Consider the following 25,469-nt stretch of genomic DNA (forward strand, 5'->3'; position numbering starts at 1 on the left):
TTAGTTGTTCACAGTAGTAATAGATGGCCACAGTAGCACAGAGGCTTGCTTTCAAGAATCAAACAGGATTCCAATACATAAGCGTCTTCATTGTGGTTCACACTCTCCAAACCAAATGCAACCACTTGTGAGCAGCATCTTTTACTTTGATTTGAAATGGAACAAGTGATGAAAGCACTACATGACCAAATAAGGACTGATTGTCTTAACACACAACCGCATACAGAAACATTTTGTTAAAAGAAACTAACATTTGCTAATATTATAGAAAAAAGTAACTGCATGAACTAAGGTAACATTTCTGCTTTCTGTATATGAAGAAATCTCCACTGCATCTTACAGTGAGTATGAAGCTGAACAAACTGAAAACAAACAAATAACCTTTTTTTTTTCTTATTTGTTTGATACAGGGTCTCTCTTCATAGACTTGGCTGGCCCATAACTTCCTATTTAGACCAGGCTAGCCTTGCCTACCCTGGAGCTTGCTGTGTAGACCAGGCTGGCCAGCCTTGAAAATAGTTACCTGTCTCTGCCTCTCAAGTGCTGTGATTAAATGCATGGGGCCACTGAGACTGGCCCACAAACATTTCTTAATGTCTTCAGAGAACTAAGGTTATTAGGCAAATGACTCCTTAAACTAGAGATAGAGACACTGAATATAATAAATCACAGCTTATAAAACCAGAAAGCAATGAGCAGAAATTCTCATGGGAACAGTGCCAGGGTAGAGAAACAAATTGAAGTATTGGAGGCACAGCACGGACAAGCCTATGAAGTAACAACTCCCAAAGTGATGACTTTTCCCTTCAGGTCCTCACAGTGAATATCAGAGAAAAATCTCTTCCTGCTTCACAGGGGGAAAGAAACAGGTTTGAAGGTTAACATACCAGAACATTCTTTTTTTAACAAGACTTGCCCCCAGGGTGGGGAAAACTGTTTTATCAGAACCTTTTGGAGTTTTAAAAGGGAATAAATGAACTGAAGAAAGGGATATGCTTAACTCTAGACCACTAGTTCTCAAGCTGTGGGTCATGACCTCTTTGGGGCCGCATATCAGATATCTTGTAAAACAGATACTTACATTATGATTCATAGTTATGAAGTAGCAATGAAATAATTTTATCTTTGGAGATCACCACAACATGAGGAACCGTATTAAAGGATCATAGCATTAGGAAGACAGAACTACTACGCTAGACCCTTCTAGCTATCTTGTTCCAGCTAAAACTGGGAACAAATGTGAGATTCACCAGTGAAGTTTGCTGTCCATGAGCACAGAGTTATCAAAGTCTGAGAGTTAGGGCTGGGATGGACTTCAGATGCTAGAGTGCTTATCTAGCATTTAAGTAGCCAGGGTTTGACCCCAGTGACACATGAAACCTGGTACTGTGACACATACCTGCAATCCCACAAACCATGAGGTGGAGGCATCGAGATTACGACATTGAGGAGATCTACAGCCAGGGCTATATAAGATTCTGTCTCAAAAAAGAGGTAAGACTTAATCATAGAACTAAAGAATGTGCTTCCTCTTCTCTGCACAAATGAAGGTCCATTTGCTGGAGTTCATTATATCTAGAATACTAGTACCTGATATTTAACAAAAACTTATAAGAAATAATAAATTTCAAAGACCAGTTTGAGACCACAAAGACACATTAAAACTGAATTAGATATGGCCAGGATACTTGTGAAAATAGGCAGCACAGAAGAACAGATGAATAATGTAAGCAGAGCCAGAAACTAGTAGGAAGAATAAGAAACACTACTAATCAAAATCACTACACCAGGCAGGAGACCTTTGGCAGACCATTAGATTGGATGTGGCTGAGGAAAGAATCTCTGAGACTGGAATACAAGAACGTAAGATGCTGTAGTTGAAAACATCTAAGATTGTATAAAACCCACCAAAGACAGGGTAGCTTATGCTCAACAGAAATTTATTACTTTACAGTATTGGAAGCTGGGCAATCCAAGATCAAAGCACCAGTTCTTCAGTGTTTGTTGAATGCCTTCTTTCAGGCCGTTAAATGGTATTTTTTGTATTCTCACACCAGAACAGTGCAAGGGAGGTCTCTGAGGCCTCATTTGTAAGGGTACTAAGCACCATCCCAAAGCTCTACTACCTAAATGATGAGTAGGTTTCATCATATGGATTTTGGGCTATATAAACAAGATTTTTTTGTTTGGCCCCAACAAAAGCAGGGAGAAAAAAATGACTCATCGAAAAATAATAGGATATCCAACAACCTGGTACAAACACAGAAAGTGTAAAAATGAGTAATGGGAAAGGCAAAAGAGAAGAGAAAAAGCAACATTGAAACAATAATGATTAAATATTTCCTCAAACTTGTGGCATATACAATACTACATAGAGATCCATGAAGCTCACAGAGCATTAAAGATAAATGCCCTTAAATATATACAAAGTTTGGCAAATCAAAACCGAAACAGTTCTTTATTAAATGGGCCAGAAGAAAATCATTACCTCGCCCATAGAGGAGTAAGTAGAAACAGTAAATACAATTTCTCAGAACTTCACAAATCAAGAGAAGGGAGGGAAATATTTTAGCAAAAAATGTCACTAATGTAGAATTTTGTGTCCTGTGAAATACTATTCAAATGGAACTACGAATAAATAAAGATTTCTTTGGCTAAATAAAAAGTGAGGGGGAATTCTGACAGTAATATTAAAAAGGCTGTTTAGAGCAAAGAAAAATTACATAGTTCAGAAATTCAGATCTACACAAAGAAATAAACATAAAAGCCGAGTAAGTGATGGTAAATTAGCATGTTTTCTTTTTTCTTATTAAATGATCTAGAGTGTAAGGCTCCAAATGGCAGTGGTGACTATGCATACATTTATGAATGCTTTGCACACATCAAATGAATGACAGCAATGATGTATGGGGCAAGAGAGGAACTGGAAATATTTTGTTATTGTACAATACTTGAATGATCCAAAACAGCTAGAAATAAGTACAACAAAATATACAGAGGGAAGAGAGAAAAATCAAAGGCAATGCTTGGTTAAAACCATATAAAGACGAAAAAGTCTGGAGGACAAATTGGGAGGAGAAACCAAGGAGCTAAGATGGGAGGAGTACCGAGAGGAAAAGAAGTAAGGAGAGGAGGAGAAGAAGGAGAGGAGAAGCTAGGTGATGAGAGAAAGAAAAAGAAAGAAGGGGGGGCATGGAGGCAGATGCTCACGTGTCTCCACCAGTCAAAGATAGTTGATATATCTAGGTTGGGTATTGGGTTACACTACTGATTGTGCATTACCAAACTTATAAAGCCTTTGATTAACATTTTTAAAAATTGTATAAAAGCAAAAAGGAAAAGGGGGCATGGGATAGGGGCTTTCGGGGGGGGAATGGGAAAAGGGGATGGCATCTGAAATGTAAATAAAATATCCAATAAAAAAGGAAAAAAGACAAAAATAATGGAAGTACATTATAGATATTCTATACAATTGCAGGAATAATATATTTTCTGTCATTATTTATATGGTATATAGCCAGTTGTTGAATTAGTGATGGCCCTAGATTGTATCATTTGTTTATAGTCTTACATCTCAAGTAAAAATTTTGAAGGTTAAAAAAAAGAAAATAAAGAATATATTTTAAAAAAATCTCAAAAGTTATGTAAAATAATGGATGTGAATAAATAAAAACAAAACTTTAAAAAAAGAAAACAAGGAGGATCAAAGAAAACTGCAGCAAATATGATAGGCATTTAAAAGTGGCATTGCTCTAAATGTACCATTCAAAAGACAGAGATTGTCTGTAGAGTGGCTCAACAAAGTCCCTCACCTATGCATGATTACACATGTCTATATTCTCAGGACTCATGAAGCCACAGCAAGAGGATGGCTTCAAGTTTGAGGCCAGTCTGGCCTACACAGTAATTTATTTTTAATGAGCAGTCCATTCTCTGTATTTAGTTAACAAAGCAAGCATTTTATAGAATACTTTCTACAAATGCACACCATATTCAGTACTTGACCTTATGTAACCCTACACTATGAAATAAATAAAACATATAGAATAGTTGTAAATGTAAACTAAAGTGAATGATGTGTGTCTTGTGCCTTTAAGCCATTTGTATCTGGAATATAATCACCAAAAGCATTAGCCCTACAACTTACTCAAGCCACTTACTGTGGTTCATAGTAAGTTTTGAGCCATTCTGGGTTGTATAATGTGACCTCTTTATTTTTTTTTAATAAAACCAAGAACAACAGGAAGTAAACAAAAATTAATGTCCCCAACCATACAGAGACTCAATTATATAAATCATAATAAGTATACTTTAAATATAAAGCATCCATAGAAATAAAAATGATGGAGAAAGATGAGATAACATTATTTTCACAGTAATTAAAAGAGCACATAGCTACGATGATTTAACAACTTATTTTTAAATAATCATGGGTCAAAGTAATGTCAATACTGTAAACTAAATAAAAAAGAAATCACGTTTCCTTTGAACCTGTGGGGTGTGGTAAAGTGGTGCTTAGAAGGAAATTTGCAGGAAGAAATGCTTATGTTAGAAATGAAGATCTATCATCACGTATGAAATGTGCTACCTTAGGAAACTAGAACGAATAAGTTGGGTTAAATAGCCCTTTGCTAACAGTTGCCAGTTTCTTACAAAATCCAATATATATATTTGTCATAGAGCTGAACAGTTGTACTTCTTTGTGTTTTCTAAATGTCCCTCCCCAATCCCATGTTTGCATATTTATATACCAATTTACTCATAACTCTCCAAACTTGGAAGCACTAAAGATTTCCTTTAGTGGGTTAATGAAGAAATAAGTTGTGATATATTCAGGCAATGCAATGTCATTCAGTGGTAAAAAGAATAAAACCAAGAAAAGTCACAAAAGAAGCAAAGCTATGGTACTAAGTGAAAGAAACCAGTCTGATAATGTTCCACAATAGTTGATTCCCATTATGTGACATTCTGGAAAACGAAACACCATGGAGATAGCAAAATGATTCATAGCTGTCAAAGGCCACCAGGAAAAGGAAAAGAACAGGCAGAACACAAATTTAAGGGCAGTAAAACTATTTTGTATGCTACACCATGGAGGAGACATGTCAGTATACATGTGATAATACCTACAGAATATAGTATGTAATACCCACATCAGAGGAGCCCTACTGTAAGCTATGGACTTCTAGTGATGATTAGGATCACTGATTGAGATACATGCACCATCAAGGTAAGAGAGACTGATGGTGGGTGGTGCAGTAGATGTTCTCTGTAGAGACAAGGGTTGTACAGGGAGTCTATGTTTTCCCTTTTACCATGAACCAAAAAATCCTTTAAAAGAAAATTTATTTGGTGCTGGAGAGATGGCTCAGTGGTTAAGAGCACTGACTGCTCTTTCAGAGGTCCTGAGTTCAATTCCCAGCAACCACATGGTGGCTCACAACCATCTGTAATCGGGTGTGATGCCCTCTTCTGTTGTGTCTGAAGACAGCTACAGTGTACTCGTATACATAAAATAAATAAATAAATCTTTAAAAAAAAGAAAATTTATTAATCAACATGAAGATACATGGAGAAACCCATGTTAAATTTCATTATTTATGAGTTTGTGCATATTTTCAGGGTCAAAATAATAAAGCTTATTTCCTAATATTTAGTCAGAGGACTTTCAATGATCCAACAAACATTTATTGCGTACTCTGTATTTCAGGCTCATGACTATGATAAAAATAGGTGATTGCATTAATCTCTATTGTTTACGCAGTACATCAAAGGAAACCTTTTCCTTTTTCATGGTGTTAGGGCCATGTACACATTAGGCTAGAGCTGTACCATTTAGCTATACTGTCACTCCATGTCTTCAAAATGCCAATAGAACATGAGATCTGGAAACGAAGACAGCAAGTCGGACCTAAATTACAAAATTATACATCAAGTGTGTAAGTGGATTAAAAGGCAACTGGACAAGATGTGTATTTTCTCAGCGATCTATGGGGGTTTATTTTGGATGGGTAGAAAGTAAAAGAAAAATAATGAACTCAAACAATTAAAATGATCTATTCTATTAAATGGTAGAAGAATCTAGATTTCAAAGGAGGGCTTTTGGAGACCAGGGAATACGTGTCCATCCTGAGTCCTGCAGGCAGCAGGCAGCCCCTGGAAAGGCAATGTTTGAAGCTCTGAGAGTGAAGGTAAAGATTAATGGGGACCTCAGGCTGTCTGTGATGTCAGGAACAAGGAAAACTACAGATAAGGAGCAGAGCCAGCACAGGAGAGTGACCATGTGGGCTGCAAATGTCAGGATAGTGTCTGTCCTGCTGGAATTGCTCATTTTGGTCACATCCCTTCTTTCTGTTTAGTGGAAATAGCATCATTCTGTAGACTGGCTGCTCACACGAAGTCAAAAGGGAAAAAGAAAGCTGTAATTCTCTCTGCTTCCTGTTTACCATGATGTAAGCAACTCAGCTATGTCTTCTTTGCTATGATGAACCCAAACCTCCAAAACCTTGATGGAGAAGCACGTTCTACCCCCTTAAAAGCTATAGAAGAAGAGGCTCATAAAGGATTCAAAGACTCAACATCTGCATAAGGAATATGGTTTACAAAGATGAGTTATACACAGAAAGCATTTTTTTTTTTTTTTTTTTTTTTTTTTTTTTTTTTTTTTTTTTTTTTTTAGCAGAGTCTCAGAAAGTCCATGCTGGCTTTGAACTCACTATGTAGTTTGACTATGATCTTGAACTCTTGTTTTTTTCTGCCCTTCCTCTCAAGTGCCCAGATTTTAAGCATAGGCTACCATGTCTGGACATAAAAGAGAACTCTATTCTCAAGCTAAGACATACCTCATTCCTAAAAGAAATCTGCCTTCAGGAAGAACTGAGTTTCATTAAATGTCTTGCACCTAAGAGTGTTCCTAAGGTTATTAGGCTACTATGGTTAGATTGTCTATCTAAAGCAGAGAGAGTCACTGCATTTCTCTGTGTCCACATTTGTTTTCAACGAATGGTCATGTAATTATCTTGATATGGTAGTTTTAAATCTCACATTTCAGTTTATCAATTATAAAAGACCCCTTTCAGGGCACATTCATTTTGTGTGTGGTTTCTAGAACTGATTTTAATTTCTTCTGTATCCATATGGATTTTATGCCTTTGAAGGAAAAGCCAGTACATAGAGACTTACATTCCCAGTCCTCTAAATATTATCTACCCTTGCCATCTCACAGTGTCTGGGACATTTTTCATCAGGCATTCATAGCACCAAAGCAAGATGATATAAGTGATTAGTGTGTGAAGAAAATGGTATAGAAAAAGGGACATTAACCATCTGTCAAACAGAGAATGTAACATTTGGTTTGTTTCCTGGATCAGTACCAAGGACAGTTATCAAGCTGGAGCTGGGCTGCATAGATAGCATGCAGGTTCCTCTGTAAAGCATGATTCCCACAGACAGCTACTTGTTTGTTTCTACTGTGCTTCGAATGTCATTTGGTGATCCACATGGCTCAAAAAAAGGTAACATTTTATTTCCCTCCCTTTTGTTTCTTTATGTTCATGTTGTCTATGTCACATGGAGAAGCTCAACCAAAGAAAGGGCAGATCCAGGAGGGCACTTAGAGGGGTAATCTCTAGTCCGAATGGGAAAATACTTTCTCTCTGAGAAAATGAGGAAGACAGAGCGCTTGTGTCCTGTCTAGGGGGAAGGTCAGGCTGATGAGTACTGACAGACAGCTGAAGGCAAGCAAGGACAGATAATAATCTCAGTTTATACCTGTCACTAAGCAAAAAAAGGTAGTGATCACCTATAAAGCTGAGAAGATGGAGAATGCTTCTCTACAAAATGTATTTCCCACTCTCTGAAGTAAAGGTTTTTGTCATTTTAATGAGGGCATGAAGTCTTTCCTTTCACAGACTTAATATTAATTGGTCCCATTCCTGAAGTGGGAGTCTTTTATACATTGTCAGAACATTGAAAAGTTGGATATTACCTTTTAATAATATGTTTGAGTAGGTGAACTCATCTGTCTTGATATGAAGAGCACGGTTTGGGAATGTATTCATATTCTGCCATCATTAGTGTTCAGCTTCTCTTTTCTGACTACTTCCTATGTGGGAAACGGTTTTCTTTATGCCAATTGCTTCTTAGATCTGAGGGCTGCCAGTTTCTCATGACAATATGAAAATATGAAGGCGGCTGTGAACACCTACTCCTAGAGGAGCCACTGAAAGCAAAATCTCAGACATGTGTCTGTACAATGAAGAGTCGAAACAGATTCTGAATATTAAAAATATTCAGCAGTTTGAAGGAAACAAGGAAACAAAACCAAATAATAACAGTATATTCGCTGATTCAGCTACTCTTGTAAATTTTCATTATAGAAGATGCTACACAATGTTACAAGATGATAGAAAGAATATGTTAAGCATTTCTCTCTAATCTCAGAAGACATCTGAACCTGAACGAGTCTCAAAGGGTAAAAGTTCAAAACAACAGAGAGGGAGATGATCCAAGTACAACCTAGAGAAGTGGCTATAAGGGGCTTCAGGCAAAATCTCAAGTGCTCTTTGATTCTCTCTGCCTCTGTATGCCATTATTTTGACTTCAGCCAGTCTTCTGCCAGCACAGATGCATTTAAGACACCATAGTTCCCCTTTATGACACCTACATCTCTTTGTCAAATATAGACTTGCCCTCCCTGGTTAATTGTCTCTTTGCCCTTGATCACTCCAAGACTGTTTTCTTCTCTAAATCCTTAAACTCTTAGAGTGGCTAACTTCACCCAGTCTCCAAATTGTTTTTTTTTTTTTTTTTTTTGATCAATTCTACTGTCAACTCCTATGTTTCTCCAGCCTCCTGAAAACCTTTGACCAGTCTGACCATGCTGGCTATAGCTCATGGTCAGTCGACTTAACGTTCTCTGCTTTTTCTCCTGGGCCTCAGAGCACTTCTAAAGGAAGCTGCTGAACTAGGCAGCTAGGTTAATATGGACTCAGGTTGGCCACTGCTGATGGCATCTCTCAACTATTTGTTGTTTCTTCTCTGATTTCTACAATATATACTTGATATCTATTCCTCACTCTTCATAATTTTATTTCTAAATAGCTTCTGTGATTAATGGGTGACTGATCTTTTACTATACACAGAAGTCTGGGCTGCATATATACTTTCAGCTTACCTCTCTCTTTTGTCAGAGAAAATTCTCTTTAAAATGAAAGCTTCATCCAAGTTTGGGTCCATTTTGTTTTTGGTTTTGTTTTTTTCCTTCCACAATTTCCCAGAAATGTTCTTACATCTTCTAGTATTGAAGAAGTGACATTCTTTATAACTGTCTTCCCTTTTTTGTTGAACATCAAAAACAACTTTAAAAGCAAACACTTGTAATCTCAGAATTCAGGAAGAAGAGACAGGAAGAGTATTGAAAGTCTGGGCTACAGAATGAGTTCCAGAGCAATTTTGGCTCAAAGCAAGACTCTGCCTCCCCTTGCCTCCTCCACATCAACCTCAACCATAACAACAAGTCCTTTAATTTCAGTCCATTTATGCAAGCTCTGTTCTGTGGTTTACTTTGTACTCCTCCCCACCATCCCAAAGATGATGAAGTTCTAAGAATGGGATCTTGCTTAGTAACAAGGCATTTACAGAAGTAACCAAATTATACTCTAGCCATTATGATGGGTCATAACCCAATGATTGGTTCCCTTACAGAAAGGAGAAATTTGGGCATGGAGACAGACAGATTTCATGTGAGCATCAAGGCAGAGATTGGGATAATATACCTCTATGCCTAAGATTCCCAATGATTGCTGCCAAACAGCCGGAAATGGGGAAAGGTCAGAACACATTATGTACCATGTTGGCATACTTTTTGGCTATTTAATTGGGTTCTTATACCTCTACCTTTCCAATCCTATTCCACTCCAATCCCTCTCACCCCCTGTCCCCAGCACTAGGAAGAAGAGAAAGAAGGTTAATGGGAAAATGGCCATAGACCTCTTTAGACTCTTTCCTGTTGATTAGGAGTATTGGGTAACTAGGGGACATCCAATGTTCAAGGTCTTAAGAATATTCAGCAATCTAACAACAGCAAAGAAACAACCCAGGAAATGAAGCAGCAGGAACCAGCAGGAAGCAGTAGAAGCTGGGGCAGCTCTGGAGCAGCAGCCACCTCAGCCCCTCTCAGGGCTCTCCCATTTATCCTTCTCCAGTGTCCCCAGAATTAAACTATCCTCAGCTGGCAAAAATCACACCCCTGCTAATGTAGGAGACAAATTATCACCTGCTGTGAAACAGCCTCTTACCCCACACCCAGGATTAAAGCAAAAACACAGTCACATAACCTAACTGTTTTTTTTTTTTAAAGAAACCAAGACTCTCACAACAGTTCTACAACCTTTAGAAGGAACCAAGTCTGCTGATAATTCCACCTTATTTCTTAGTCCTCAAAAAATGAAGACAATAAGACCTCGACTGTTTGTCTCTCACTGTATATAGTACTTTGCTATTCCAGCTCTAGTGAATATGCTCATCTGCTGTCTAGTCTCTGAGACTAGAGAAGAGGCTCGGTTTACACTCTTTAATTTTCTTCACTTATGCTGCAGTCTGACACTAAAGCCTTTCATCTGTTCCCCTATGAAGGTCTCTCGCATCTTCTTCATCCCAGTGACATCACTCTAGACACAGTCTTCATTATTTCACAACTCTATTCCTATAACAGAAACTGACTGGTCTGTCTTTTTTCTTAAATTATATTCTAAAAAGTAGATTTCATGCTGCTTTCATCATAGAAGTGCTGTGGTCTGATGTGCTTATGGTGCCCTATTGCTTATTATGCTAAATATAAGCTTAGAATGCATTCTCCTCCAGATATCAGACCCAATGTGCCTTCCTAATCTTTTATCTTCCAGCACATAGCTTGCCCTTTTACACCATCGATTCCCTACTTCTATTCATGTGCACCATCAGGATGCTCTCTTACCTCTGTTCTAGACCTGTTCCCCTTTCAAGGCCCTGACCAACTGAGACTACTCTGGATCACACTGATATCTATTGCCCAGGCTGGATTCTTATCAGTACTTTCTAGGTTATCAGCCAAGTAAGTTTTTTAACTTATGCAGATTTATATATATTTATATTTCTGTTAGCTTGCAGGACACAGAAATAATTAATTGGTCAAATTCTTAAAGTGAGAATAGTGGAAGGTAGAGGATGGGGAGGAGGAAATGAGGAAAAGAATATTTTGGCTAAAACAGTCAAGGAGACTTTGTATAGTTTGCTGTTTCCAAAATATGGTTCCTAAACTGCCAGAATCTAAACAATTGAAGTTTCTGAAATCCCATCAAACACCTACTGGATCAGACTCTGTATATCTCATAACTATTTTTTAATTTTAATTTTCTTCAGCTTTATTGAGTTATGACTGATAATTATACATGCTCAAGGTTTACAAGGCATTTTTCCATATATGTGTCCCTTGTACAATGATTTATGTAATCTAATTAACATATCTACCAGTGAACAAAGGTACATGGGGGTTGTTAGCATTTAATGTCTATTCTCACAGCAAATTGCACATATAAAATACATTATTCATTATAGAATGTGTATCTTGTGACTGACAGTTCGTATGCTTAAGGAAATGATTTTTAGGTGGACCAGCCCTGATAACCACTAATCTAACTGAAAAAAGGAAAAATGGAGATGGAGAAAAGTACAGCTCCTTTTAGCCCTTCTGCTTACTGGGCACATGATTGACAATAGATTGAAGCAATTTCACAATACCCAATTTGCTCCAATGTGATTTCCCCCTGTTGAATAGACTGGCATGCAGTCCTTTCTTCTATTGCAAGTACTGTACCACAAATATGGGCTAACACTGAGTCTCTGGAAGAACAGAAATTCTGAGGCATGACAAGGTAAGACTTGTTTTCCTTTGCTTGTGTAGTAAAAGTTACCCAGGAATGCACTATAGGCCCTGGAAGTCAAGCCTGGGAAGCACAGTGAGAGAAAACAACTGGGAGGTCTACACGCTTAAGCTTTTAATTGGCAACAAGTGATAGCTAAAAACATGTAGCCGATTTAGATAAAAACCAAGGAGACTCTTGCTGGCTCACATGGAGCAAGATTTCTACAGTTGAGTAGTACAGAAGTGAGATAACAGAATTAGATACGATCGAGGGGAAGAAGAATGCACAAAAGTCCTTGAATTAAAATGAATTGAAACCTTCTGGGAGAAAAGCTATTTGGTAAGCTCCATTAAGTCTATTGTAGATAGCTTTATTTGACAAAGCAGCATCCTGGCATGTGGAACAGGAAAGAAAATAGCTATAAGATGATCTGTCAGGGAGTTTCCAGTCTCTAAACGAATAAGATTCTGTGCAGTAGCCAATACAGCTTTTAACTCAGAAGAGATACAGAAGCAAAATGCAATTATATATCCCTAGTAAGTGCATTCAATATGAATTTTCCACACACCCTGCACTTCCTCCAATAACTCCAAAAACTCTACAATCCATCAAGTGGTTGCTCAGACTTAGGCTGCATTTATTCCACTGTAACAGCGTAGACACTGTATATGATGTCAGAGATACTGAGGTGGAGGCAACCTCTGAGTCATAATTAATCTGCTATAGTGTATCTTAGAGAAGCGATTAAATAATTGCATGGCTCCATTATTGTTACAGTCTTTTCTTTATTTGGCAATAGGTTTGCAGTATTCACTTGCAGCAGGCCACTATTCTGCAAATGCTTATCCACTGCTTATATAGTATCTAGCGCAGACAGTAGTTTGTACATTTATGGATCAAGCATATTACAAAAACAGGAAATTCCATGCATCAGCGAATGCATGTCTTTACAAAGTCTGACTTGATGGTGTTCTTTCTGTTTATAGAGTGGACATGGGATTAGAGCCTCTGACTTCAATATATAAACACTGGGACTGGGAACTGCACATTTAAGTTTTGGTCAATCAATCTGTCCCCCTAGCAAAAGGCAAAAGGCAGAGACGTTAAATTACTTGTATACTTCCAATTGTTACATCTTGCTTGGCATCTAACAGCTATAAAATGACTGGATGAATTAATCCAAGCACCACAAATTCCAAGTGAGATGTTATGACACAGAAGGTGATTGTGGGAGAAGTCTCTCCCAAATCTGAGACTAGAAATCAGAGATTTGAACACTAGGCCTGGTGCTTTGATTAAAAAAATGTGGGGGTATGTGGTATATGGCATGTTGTGGACAGACGTGTACAACCACATGTGCACATAGAGGCCAGAGAAACATGTTAGGTATTTTGGTCTATCATTTTCCATTGATAATCTTGTGTGCCTCCCAGCCCTTAACAGTACTGTGGTTACAGACATTCATGGCCATGCTTGGCTTTTTATGTGGTTGCTGGGGATTTGAATTCAGGTCCTCTTGTTTGCATAGTAAATACTCTTACATACCAAGCCATCTCCTCAGCACAATGCTTGTTCTACTGCACTTTCTTATAATTTATGTCCTAAGATAATTTGCAATCCTTTACCTGAAAAACTGGTCTGGTGGCAGGTATTCACTCTATTAGTCATCTTCCACCCATGATAATTTATGATGAAACTAATGGGCAAGGTGTTGTCTTATTGTTCTAGAAGATTACCCTATAGGCGTACTGGGTGTCAACACCATAGCCTTTCTCTTACTGTGAGTTCTTGACTGTACTAGATTAAAATAAACATCTTCAGTAGACAACTGTTTGTGGGCTTTTATTTAGTTCTTAATATATTTGCTAAGTAACTGCAATATTATATATTTAAGATATATCTTTTTTTACTTTGTAGATTTTAAACCTTGTGACTTTATGGAAATATTTAATTTTCTTCATTATTCAAAACTGTCATTTAAAATTGTGCATATGTTATTTGATGTGCACATGTGTGTGCCATGCATGTGCACCGACATGTAGAAGTAGAAATTACTGCTGCAGTTTTGAAACAGGGTTTCTTGTTAAACCCGGAGCTTACTGATTTGGCTAGATTGGCTAGATAGCAAATTCCAGAGATTCTCTAGTCTCCATCTCCTGAGCACTGAGATCAGATGTATGTGTCCCTGTTCCCAGCTTTTAATTTTTTATATGCTACTACAGATCTGAACTCAGGTCTTTATGCTTGCATGGTAAGCACTTAACCAACTGATCCATCTATGAACCCATAAAAAATCTTGATAGTTTGTCCTAAATTATATGATTATACTGCAAGTAAATGCTTATTACGTAAAACACACCAGAATTATCATTACCTGATTCCTCTGTTTCTTTTGTTTCTGTTGTCTCTTCCATTTCATCATCAGACATTTCCATTTCTTCTTCTCTCCTGATTCCCATTAATTCATCATTATGAATGTTGCGAATTTCCTATGGTTAAAAGGTATAGGTTTTAGAGGGGGAAAATCTGGAACATGTTGGGGAAATGGACTGAGTTATGGGGACATATTAAACACTCTCAGGGTTTCTCAAGGAAACATTGAGGCTAAATTGTCTCACTAAAAGGCACACTTGGGTGCACTCTGTTTTGCACTAAGCTTTCTTTCCAGACCCAGAGCTCTAGCAGCCTATGATTCTTAAGTCCATTCCATATTAGAAAGATGAGTTGGCCACAAAAGACTTACCTCTTATCTGTGTGGCTCTCTGAAATTTCCCTTTAATGTTTTGTCATTTATACCTTCCCATGTTGGTCACTTTCATTTTGCTGTTTGCTATTTCCTGTCTTCCAATAGGTCTGCTGAACAGAGTTCTAAACCAAGATTTTATAGTTTCAGAAGATACAGAAGAAAATGAACTACTAAGAGTAAACTTCTACCAGGCTAACTCTCTCATGAATAATAACTATAATGTTTGGACAAAATGAAATGTATCACTACTTGATGTCATTGGGGAGTAAATAAATGTAGTAATATAATGAGGAATTGGCATTTGGAAGAAGTGAAAAAACAAACTACAGACAAGTTTCCCAAATTTTAAAAGTCCTCTTAGTTTGAGAGAAGATGAGAGTTAGTCACAGGGTATTAAATTTCTAATAGAAAACCTGGCCTTTGTGGCTTAAACAATTGGAAGAGAGTGGTTAGTGGAAAAGCAGCCACTGGAAAGTAAGGAAGAGATCTTAGAAAGAAGTGTGTATGTGTGAAGAGAGGACTGAATGGAGGAAAGGGAAGATAATGGAGAGGGGAATACATAATACATACATACATACATACATACACAGATTCTTTACAGTCTACAGTGAAAAACATGTTCACATTTTTGCATGCTTTCTCAACCAAAAAAGCACAGAAGGCTCCAAGTAGTTTGGCTAAGGCTAAAGGAGTTAAATTGATATTGGGAACTGCTATCCAACAGATAAAAACCTCTAGCTTAGCAACCTTGAAATGATCAGTAAACAAAGAATCAAAGTAGCTATTTAATTATCTTCTTGGTATCAAGGAATTATGCTCAGATTGAATAAAAAGATGGAGAATCTCATCAGAATGTCAGAGACCTTAAAAATATCCAACAGATTCATTTAGCTTAAAATAGGAAAGGATAAAAGTTTTCTTTTTTGGGATCTAGAAATAATGAACTAAGAAAAAAGAGTTCCTACTGTATACCTTCATGATGTTATTGTCAGTTACTTCCACATATCTTTGTATAGTAAAAGTTTTGACTGAATGATTTTTCAGCAACTGGTGATAGAGTTCAATCAGCAGAACAAAAATTTAATCAAGAAATACTTAATGCGAAGAATTTTTTATCATAGAAAGGAGTAGAATAATGAGGAATTGATTAGATGATAAAAGTCACTCCACAAAATAAGACAACAGCAGATCCAAGAACAGCTAGTATATCCAAGATGTAATATGAATAAGAAACCTACATAGACAGACATATACACATGCACAAACATGCATATGAACATGTGCACATATACACCCACATGTTCATACTAACTTAAGGCTAAGTAGTTCCTGTTAAACACTACACTTATGAATCACAAAGCTGAGTGACCAGAATTGGATTAAAATTTACTGTATAGATATATTTTTCTAGAATTTCAACTTCTGGGTGTGAGGAATGTAAAATAACTTTTATTCCTTCAGATGTAGGGAGGAGATGAGAGCCATCCTTAAGCTCTACAAATACACGGCTTGGGCTGAGTCCAGGGCATTTCTCTCTCTGTACAAACTATCCCTAGACCTAGGCCTGGAAGCTTTTAGCCTCTGTTCAATCTAATCTAGGCCTAGAATATTTTCAGCCTCTGAGACTTACTGATGAATAAGCTCACCCATCCCTAGTTCTTTTTGAGCTCTGGCTGGTTCAACTCAGCTGCTCTGGCTCAAACTCCTCTCCAAGTTGACTAATTCAATCTGGTTTTTCTTGGCTTCTTACTAAATTGCTGTGCTTGGCTTCAAACTAACTTTGCTAATTTTTTTCTAATCTGGCTTCTTATTCTCTGGCTTCAACTGTCTCTGCTTGTATGAACTGAACTGCATGAACTCATGAATGAACTCAACTCCACTGCACTCACTGCAGACTCCCAACTCACTGACTCAACTCCCCTGTACTGAACTCAACTGACTGAACAGAAGTGAAAAGGACTCAGCTCTACTCAACTAAACTGGCTGTGCTGACTCTCAATTAACTCAACTCCCAACTGACTGCACTGCCTTTAAAAAGCTGTTCTCCTGAGAGTTGGGTATATCCTATGTCTGGCTCATCTGTCATTTTTTTGGCCTGATTTGTCACTTTGCCCTTCAATTAGCTGTCACTGTTTGGGATTAAAGGTGTATGCTAAAAGATTCCAGCCAGAGAAACTAAAGGTGTATACTAAGGGCATGTCTGCATTCCAGTCAGATCATACAGACCTAGAAGGGTTTTAGTTGTGATCAGAGCAGCCATGTTGCTGGATTACAATTCCTCTACAGAAGGAATCTCTTCAGAGAAAAATGTCTTACAAGAAGTGCTGTGTATAAATTAGGGACTTAAAGACTACTGACAGACTGATACATTCATGCCACCCAATTAAAAGAATGGGACAGATATTATCAGAGCCTTGGGAAATTGTGGGATTGGATGTTGAAGTTTAAACCTACATGTGATTGAATTTAGAAAGAGAGTAAGGGAAGAATAGTGGCTGATGATTTCTTAAATTTGACTAAGGGAATTAATCCACTTATCCAAGGATCTCAGTGAACCCAAGGCAGAACCTATGTGAAATAAAGTATGTCTAGGAACATCGTACATAGTCCAACCACAGGAAATTAAAAAGAGTAAAAAACTCTTAAAAGTAGCTAAAGGACAATTGTATATTATATATAGAGGAAAATCAACAGCAAAACAATCTCATTAAAGTTTGTGGAGAAATTAAAATACCTACCAATTCAGAATTTCACATTTGGAAAAAAATTTTAAAATGAAGATAAAACTAAGATTTTTTCCAGATAAACATAAATGCAATAAGTCATCATCAAAAGAGTTATTAGCTTCAGAAATGATGAATGAGGTTTTTCTAAGCTGAAAGGGAGCTGGGACAGCCATGGTGATTACTGAAAAAAAGTCTCTTTAAAAAATATAAGAGGGGCTTTGGAAATGGCCCAGCTAGTAAAGTGCTTGCCATGCAAAGGTGAGGACTCGTTAGATCCTTAGTACCCAGGTAAAAATCTTGGTACAGTGCTGGGAGCTGGAGACAGGAGGGTCTTGTGGCTTGCTAGCCAGCCAGTCTATGAAGCTGCAGGTTTAGTAAGACACTTTGAAAAAATAAGGTGGAGAAACAATTGAGAAAGACATTGAGTATGGCCCTCTGGCCTTCAAATACACACACACACACACACACACACACACACACACCCTCAGACACATATGAATGTGTATACACACACACACACACACACACACACACACACACACACACAAACACACACATATATATATATATATATATATATATATATATATACTAAAACAAGTAAGAATGTGAACTATACATTTTAGAGCTACTTGCAATCATTTAGACACCACAGGCTGGCTATTAATTTCCTAGGTTCTAAGCTGAGAATATCCTACCTAGGATAGTTCCCACTGGGTTTTAATATAAGAAACATCCAAAGCTTTCCAATGTAACTTATCCCATATAAACATCTTTATTTTGTTCCTTTTCTTTTTCCCTTTCCTTCCCCTTCCTTCCCTCCATCCTTCTCTCCCTTCTTCCCTCCCTCTTTTCTTTCTCTTTCTCTTCCTTTCTCTCTCTTTCTTTTCTTTTCCTTTCTCTGTTTCTTCCTTCCTTCCTTCCTTCCTTCCTTCCTCCCTCCCTCCCTTCCTTTCTTTCTTTCTCTCTCTCTTTCTTTCTCTCGCTCTCTCTCCCTCTCTTTCTTTCTTTCTTTCTTTCTTTCTTTCTTTCTTTCTTTCTTTCTTTCTTTCTTTTCTTTCTCCCTCCCTCCCTCCCTTCCTTCCTTCCTTCCTTCCTTCCTTCCTTCCTTCCTTCCTTCCTTCCTTCCTTCCTTTCTTTCTTCTTTCCAGACAAGGTTTTACTAAGTAGTTCTAGCAGTCCTGAAACTTACTCTGTAGACCAGGCTGTACTCAAGCTTACAAATCTGCCTGGCTCCTCCTGAGTGCTGGGATAAAAGACATGTGCCACCATGCCTGACCTTCAAATGCATTTATTGATGATGTTATAGTTAGTCACTATCCTAATGTCTTCCTTTTTATTCATTTACCAGGAAAACTGATTCCTAGTTCCAATTAAGTTTTCATTAATACTAAATGAAGGACTCTTTAAAAAGTGAGCTATTTAGTGTCATCACTGATTGTTAAGAAGTAGCAGAAAAATCAGATACTAACACAGTACCTCCCATGTAGCAGGGACTTTACTTAAACTAGAAAATGATGACTTGCTTATGAGAAATGAACTTTAAAGGGCTTTGCCATAAAAAAAGATGTGCTATGTCTTATTCAGACTCAATGCATTGAGGGCAGTGAGGAAATTTCCTATTCCTGTGAATGCATTTTATCTCATGGGATTTAGTTTCAGTTTTCATCAGAAATGTTACTAGAAGGTGATTATAACAAAGTTTGGCACACTGGCGAATTCAAATATTGTACAGTTTACTACATCATGAAAAACTGTGGCCTTCTAGATTTCTAACAAAAATGTAGGCTGTCACAGGGTATAATCAGAAATCAACTCTCATCTCACACGTGTGACTAACATCAAGAATAGATTGTGTTCATTCTTGGGAAATATCCCAGGGAAGCAACATCTTAAAACTAACATCTGTCCTGTAGCTTCCCAGCATCCACAAATCAGCCTTTTGCTTCAAGCTTGGCAAGACAACATAAGATCTTAGAAATGCAAAAACTTCAACTACATGGAATGTCTTAACTGGAGATCTTTTACAATTTCAAATGCCCCTAGAAACATAACATAATGAGGGTCAAATTTTACCTAAATGCTTCAAAATACCTCAGAGACAAGTTATTTTGGCTAATAGTAAGATGAAAATAAAAACTCAGGGGAAGTATTTTCTAAGTTAATCAGTGTTCTGCTGTATAAACTATACAATCCTTAACTACAAAAAATCCTAAGGGTCTTATCATCTTTCTACAAATACCCAATACTAAGTCATACAAATGGAACAAAAACAAAGACAAAAGCAGAGGCTGTAGGTAACTATTAAAGGAAATCTAGAAGGATCTTTTGGTAAATGACAGTACTTCTAAGAAAAGTAAAATGTTAATTCCTGGAAAACCTTATCATTAAAGTACCCAGTACCTCTTGTCTGCATTTTCTGGTTAAATGAGAAAAGCTTTGAGAAACAAAGCCTTACAAATACTTTCAGAGTAAAAGACTATAGGTGGCAAGTACCCCCTCCCCCCAAAAAATCATTCTAAATAGTTTAGACATAGGTGCAAGTAGTGAGTGGATTCTTAGCTACTGTAGTACAGACATCAAAGGTAATAGCTGTCTCTCAGATTTGCTCCAGTTGTCATTCTTAATACTTGATACAGTATTGCAACTAAAATGTGGTAATGGCATGCAAAAACATTTTCAGTAATTTGTATGTGTTAATCGCTATATGAAATCTACTGGGACATATCACCAACAGAATACTTTCAAAAAAAGAAGTGGCCCTAAAGTTCTCACCCCACCCTTTTTCCCCACTCTAAATTTGTAGTACATCTCATTTCAAAAATGAATAGGTAGTGATTTTTGAAATGGCATTTTAATGATTTTGAGTCTATGCTAACGGTAGCAAACTTTTCTGTAACTTAGAAATTCACACTGCTCCACAATGGAGAACAAAAACACTTTCATATAGAATAAAAAAACCCAGAGACAGAAGGAAATGTATGCAAAGAATCACTTTGTACCAGTTGACATCTTCGATTTATTACAAAGTAAGCAAACCATCAATCATTAGTTGTTAATTATTTAACCATAGTTTCACAAATATTTATGTGGACTTAAATTGATATTACTCATGTTTTATGATAGGAACATGATAACCAGAATATCAACATTCCATATTAAATGTGTAACAAGATCCTACTAGCATATATATATATTTTCAACATTAACAAGAAACATGGTAGGAAAGGAGTCACGAGAGAATGGGAAAAACAGAGGCTAGGGAAAGAAGTAGCCTGCCTGTACACTGACATAATTTGATTCTTAGATATAATTTAATAAAATGAAACAACTCACAAACACAAGTTTGTGTCTTTTATGGCAAATAATGATAATACAAGTCAGGCTGATGCAAAAGTGGGTTAGTATGCTTTTTTATGGTTGAAGGCCAACAGCTAGTCTTAATGCAAGTGAACCAAACAATGAAACAAGGTGACTTCATTATCCACCTGGAAACCCCTTTCTATGAGCTCAGTGGTGTGAAATCTTATCTGAGGAAGGACAGGAGAGGGTACCATCTTAATATTCATGGCTATGGTTCTATTTTTTTATACATTATCTAAGGTGTACCACCTAGTGCAGGTCAGGTTGAAACACAAAGTTTCAAATGATTCTGTAGAAAAGATTCCCTGTTACTAATTATTCAATAATTTATTTAATCAATTTCATGTTAAAAATAAATCTTGTAGAGAGATACCTGTCATGGTAAACACAGGAGCCACTAGGAATTAGAATGGTGTGTCTTATTCACTTTCCACTTCAGTTTTAAAAGGTACTCTTTCTGTCATTCTAACTTAGACACTGATATAAATAAAAACATTGAAACTCCAGAAGAAAGAGTGCCTGTACTATTTACAGCTATGGTTGTCAGCATCTACTTGCAGTAAGAGGAGGGGCTTTAGCACTCTGTTAGCATCCCTTCCAATTTCATTACCAGGAGCCTCACACACATACAAACCAGAAAAGGAAAGCAAGGAAAGTAAAAGCGTGGCCTCTTAAAGTAAAGTTTGGCATGTACTTTCATAGTGTCTGAGTTCCTCAAAGATGGGCCTTTTCTAAGTTCCTGCTCCATCTCTCATTGAGCAGAGTGAGAATACAGGTAAATGTGAATGAGAACCTTCTGACTCGAGGTTTCCACCAGCTCACTTGTTCCCTGAGGCAACTGTAAGAAGATGTCAAAAATGTCGAACCTGATGAAACGCCTGACTTTGAGCTGTTCAAATAACACCATTTATATTTAGTCTTATAAATCTGGTATTATTATTACCATCACCAAATAACAGGTAAAGAATTACTTGCTCAATCCACAAAGCTACAAACCTAATAAAAGCTGACACTTGAATTCTTGTTAGACTCTCTGTCTATACTATTCTGTACTGCACTACATGGATTGTAAGGCTTACTTAGGTGAGATAACCAGTGCAAAGATGCTTTTTAAATGTAAGTGTTAGGTACTGAGGCTGGAGCTCAGTGGAAAAGTGTCTGTCTAGTGTAAAGGTCCTGAATTCAATTGCCAGGATGGAAAAGGGAAACAGGAACATGAGAACTTGAACAATGATTACAATGCATTTGTTAATAGAATGGCCAGATGAACTATAAATGAAGTTGAAAAAGTTGTTGTATATATAGACAATAAGTGAATAAATGGAGGGCAGTGGTGGCGCACGCTTTTAATCCCAGCACTTGGGAGGCAGAGGCAGGAGGATTTCAGAGTTCAAGGCCAGCCTGGTCTACAGAATGAGTTCCAGGACAGCCAGGACTACACAGAGAAACCCTGTCTTGAAAAACCAAAAAAAAAAAAAAGTGAATGAATGAATGAATGAATGAACGAACGAACAAATAAATAAATAAATAAATAAATAAATCAGGCCCAGGGAAGTAAGCTTCTTATTGGCACAGAAGAACTTGAGTAAAAGCATCTCCACAGGTAACTCCGTGAAAAGAAACCTGCCATGTGCTTTACCTCCAGATTCAGGCTAGTAACCTAATCATATTACACATGTTATACTATTACGTTAAAGATTTACTTGACCACAAGTGGAATGGCATATGTCAGCCTTGATCTAAAATCTCAGTCCTTTCTTCTTTTTAAATCTTCCAACTATACAGACAGCTGAACAGATTTAAGAAAAGCTCAGAAATTTCTTTGCTCCAACATACCAGCAGACAGCTTCTAGCCTTGACTATCAAAGCACTTTAATAAATGGATGACAGCCCTAATATTACTAATGCTAGAAGCATAGGTCAGTAATTATTATTGTACTCAAAACTAGCCAGTGCAGAGAAGTAACCTACAATTATCCCAGCTACATTTCATTATTAAAATTCCTAGCCAGCGGGATACATTTAAGACACCATGTGCACATTTCTTACCCCTCTGACAGCAGGTGGTCTGCATGTTGACAGGGTATACAACACATTTCAGTGTTTCATTGGGGCCTTGCTGTGACCACGGGAGCTTGGCTCTATTTAATTCTGGTTAAACTTCAAGTCAATAACGTGTTAAGAAAGAAAACTGTTCCCATGAGATATTCCCGGAGTAGAAAGTTACCAACCTCAGCTTGTTTGCACCAAACACTGATGTTTTTACGTTGTGCTTTTGTGAAGTGGTCCCATGCCTTCTGTTTGGAAGCGGAATGGTACACAGCTACTATCTGCTCAACTGCAGTATCAAATCAGCAGTCAGATCATGCCAAATCATCATCCAGGGACAGAAAGTGAGAGAAAAAATAAAAGAGAAACATGAGGCTTGTTTCAAGTTGTTATGACACAAACCAGGCTATGGCTGAACTTGGATAAGACTACATGTGCCAAGGTAATCTATTAGTTATTCTTCTAGTGACTGTGATACAATTCTGACAAGAAGCGACTTAAGGGAGGGAGGTCTATTTTAGCCTATAGTTTAACAAGGGATACATTTAATTATAGCACAGAAGGCACGGTGGAAGGAGTGTGAGGTGGTTAGTATATGTCAGTCAAGAAGCACAGAGCAGACAAGAAGTGGGGCGGGACTAGAAAAGCTGCTCTCAGTGATCTTCTGCTTTAAGTGAATGTGTATCTTCTTAATGTTCTACAACTTTCAAAACATCACTAAGTGGGGATTAAGAGTTCAAGCATATGAGCCTGTGGGGGCAGTTCACTTCCAATCAGAATGGGTTCTATGATTCTAAAAGAGACTCAAGGAAAGAGACATCAATATACATTAAGAAGAATCTCTTGGTTTGGGGTGACATGAGGAAGAAAGTTTTTAATAAAAATTTCTGTATCCATTTAGACAAAAAAAGAGCAAGAGTCAAAAACATGTGTTTTAGGTTCAGATTTTGTATTTAGTTGAGTGCTACTAACTTTGTAACTATAACAGAAACTATACCACTGAGTTCTTTTATTTAATTGATTTACTATTATTTTAAGTTAATTTGTAGGTTTTTACCATAACATTTCATACGCATATAAGATTGTCACTTATATTCACTGTCTCTTTTTATTAAGTAGCCTTCTGAAATAATGCTTAGCTTCAAGGAAAATTTGTTTTTCACTATTCTAAGTCATGTTTAACCAGAAGCATTATATCAAAATATAAAATGATCGAGTCTATATTAAGTGCACCTACATAGGCTTGTTGACTAGAGAAAAAATTATGAAAGAATATAGTTTAAGAGCCCTTAAAATGTTAAAAGTGGAAACACAGATGAATGTTTCTGGGTTTCTTGCTAACCATTTCAAGGGAAGGAAACTTAAAAACATTTAGTGTGTGTGTGTGTGTGTGTGTGTAGTTCAGAGGACAATCTGTAGAAGCCAGTCTGGGAGGCCATTTCTCTGGTTCAAGTGAGGTGAAAGTTGCTTATGAGTATTTTGGGAGAAAGAAAGCAGTAGAAGAACCCCTGATTCTTACAGAAAGGAAATTCAGACAGAATTTTTTCTTTATAAACATGTCTTCATTGCGTTTTTACAATTTAAGGTTTCTCACAATTCTTGCTGTTCTTTTTCCACTTATTCTGAAGTCCTGAAGATCCGTGCTTTCCCCTCTTAGATTTTATGTCCATATATACTTCTAAAATATGAGTGAAAATGGAAGAGCTCCTTAATCCCAATTACACATGAGTCAAGTATGGAGAGAAAAGTATAAGCAGAGTAGACCATAATTGCTTAAAAGCAAACTGATCTGAAAGGTGAATCTAGCTCTTTAGTAGCATCTTTTTGAAAAGATGGCATCATATAATTTTGTTACACGGTGGGGGAAAAACAGTACTTGAGAATTTATCTGATCTATTTCATTTAAGAGAACTTGGATAGATTTGAAGTGGTATAACTTTTTAAAATGGCCATTTCAATGAATTCTCACCTCTATGCTGTCTATCATATCTAGCGAAGATAATGGAAGAAAGAAAAGTAAATTGAAAATGTAGAATTAGAAAATTTATTTTTTATGCAATCATCCTGGGAAAACGTAATCTTATTTATTACCACAAATTCTTAAAAACATGTTACATGATGACAATCATGGAAGTCTGAAGAAACCCAACTATAAAATTCTAATATCATATTCTAACTTCAGCAATAAAATATCTACTCCTCCACTGAGGACCAGGGTTGTAAAATGATGAGCTGTGGCTTACATAGATCCCCGTGCTTCTGCAGAACTGAAGAAACAAAGCCAGAGAAAATGGAAACAGGGGGTGCTTACATGTGTCCTGTGATTAAAGCTTTGGGATTTGACATTACAATACTCAGCCTTCCAGCAAAAGTGTAAGTTCTACTTACATTGAATGAGAATTCCAGAAAGGGCATGCTTAAACTTCTCTTTTGCTTCTTCCATTTCTTTCTCATGGGTAGCTTTCTCATTCACCAGTCGGCGGACATGGCTGTTGGCTGACTGGATCATGGAGTAGAAGTGATTAGCACTGCGGCGGTTTACTTCCCCCCTCTCGATCCAGGTGAGCAAGGTCTGCACAGCTTCTGAAAATTTGGAATCATCTGAAACAGAAGAGTTTACTTGGAAAACTACTGTCAATGACAAAATCTCATTCCATTTTCCTAATATGCTGGCAAAGAGAT

General features: G+C 37.2%; 1 protein-coding gene across 14 annotated transcripts in view; it reads right to left on the bottom strand.

The window, feature by feature from the left end:
* Positions 1-25,469, bottom strand: part of Enox2 (ecto-NOX disulfide-thiol exchanger 2) — a 267,961-nt gene that overhangs the window by 16,001 nt on the left and 226,491 nt on the right. For all 14 annotated transcript variants that reach the window (XM_076918959.1, XM_076918964.1, XM_076918962.1 and 11 more), the window contains 3 exons: positions 25,176-25,388; positions 22,970-23,076; positions 14,278-14,392 (listed from right to left, as the gene is read on the bottom strand). In XM_076918959.1, the coding sequence (XP_076775074.1) occupies positions 14,278-14,392; positions 22,970-23,076; positions 25,176-25,388 (435 nt within the window). The remainder of the gene's footprint in view (positions 1-14,277; positions 14,393-22,969; positions 23,077-25,175; positions 25,389-25,469) is intronic.

Source organism: Arvicanthis niloticus, chromosome X, assembly GCF_011762505.2.
Source record: "Arvicanthis niloticus isolate mArvNil1 chromosome X, mArvNil1.pat.X, whole genome shotgun sequence".
NCBI lineage: Eukaryota > Metazoa > Chordata > Mammalia > Rodentia > Muridae > Arvicanthis > Arvicanthis niloticus.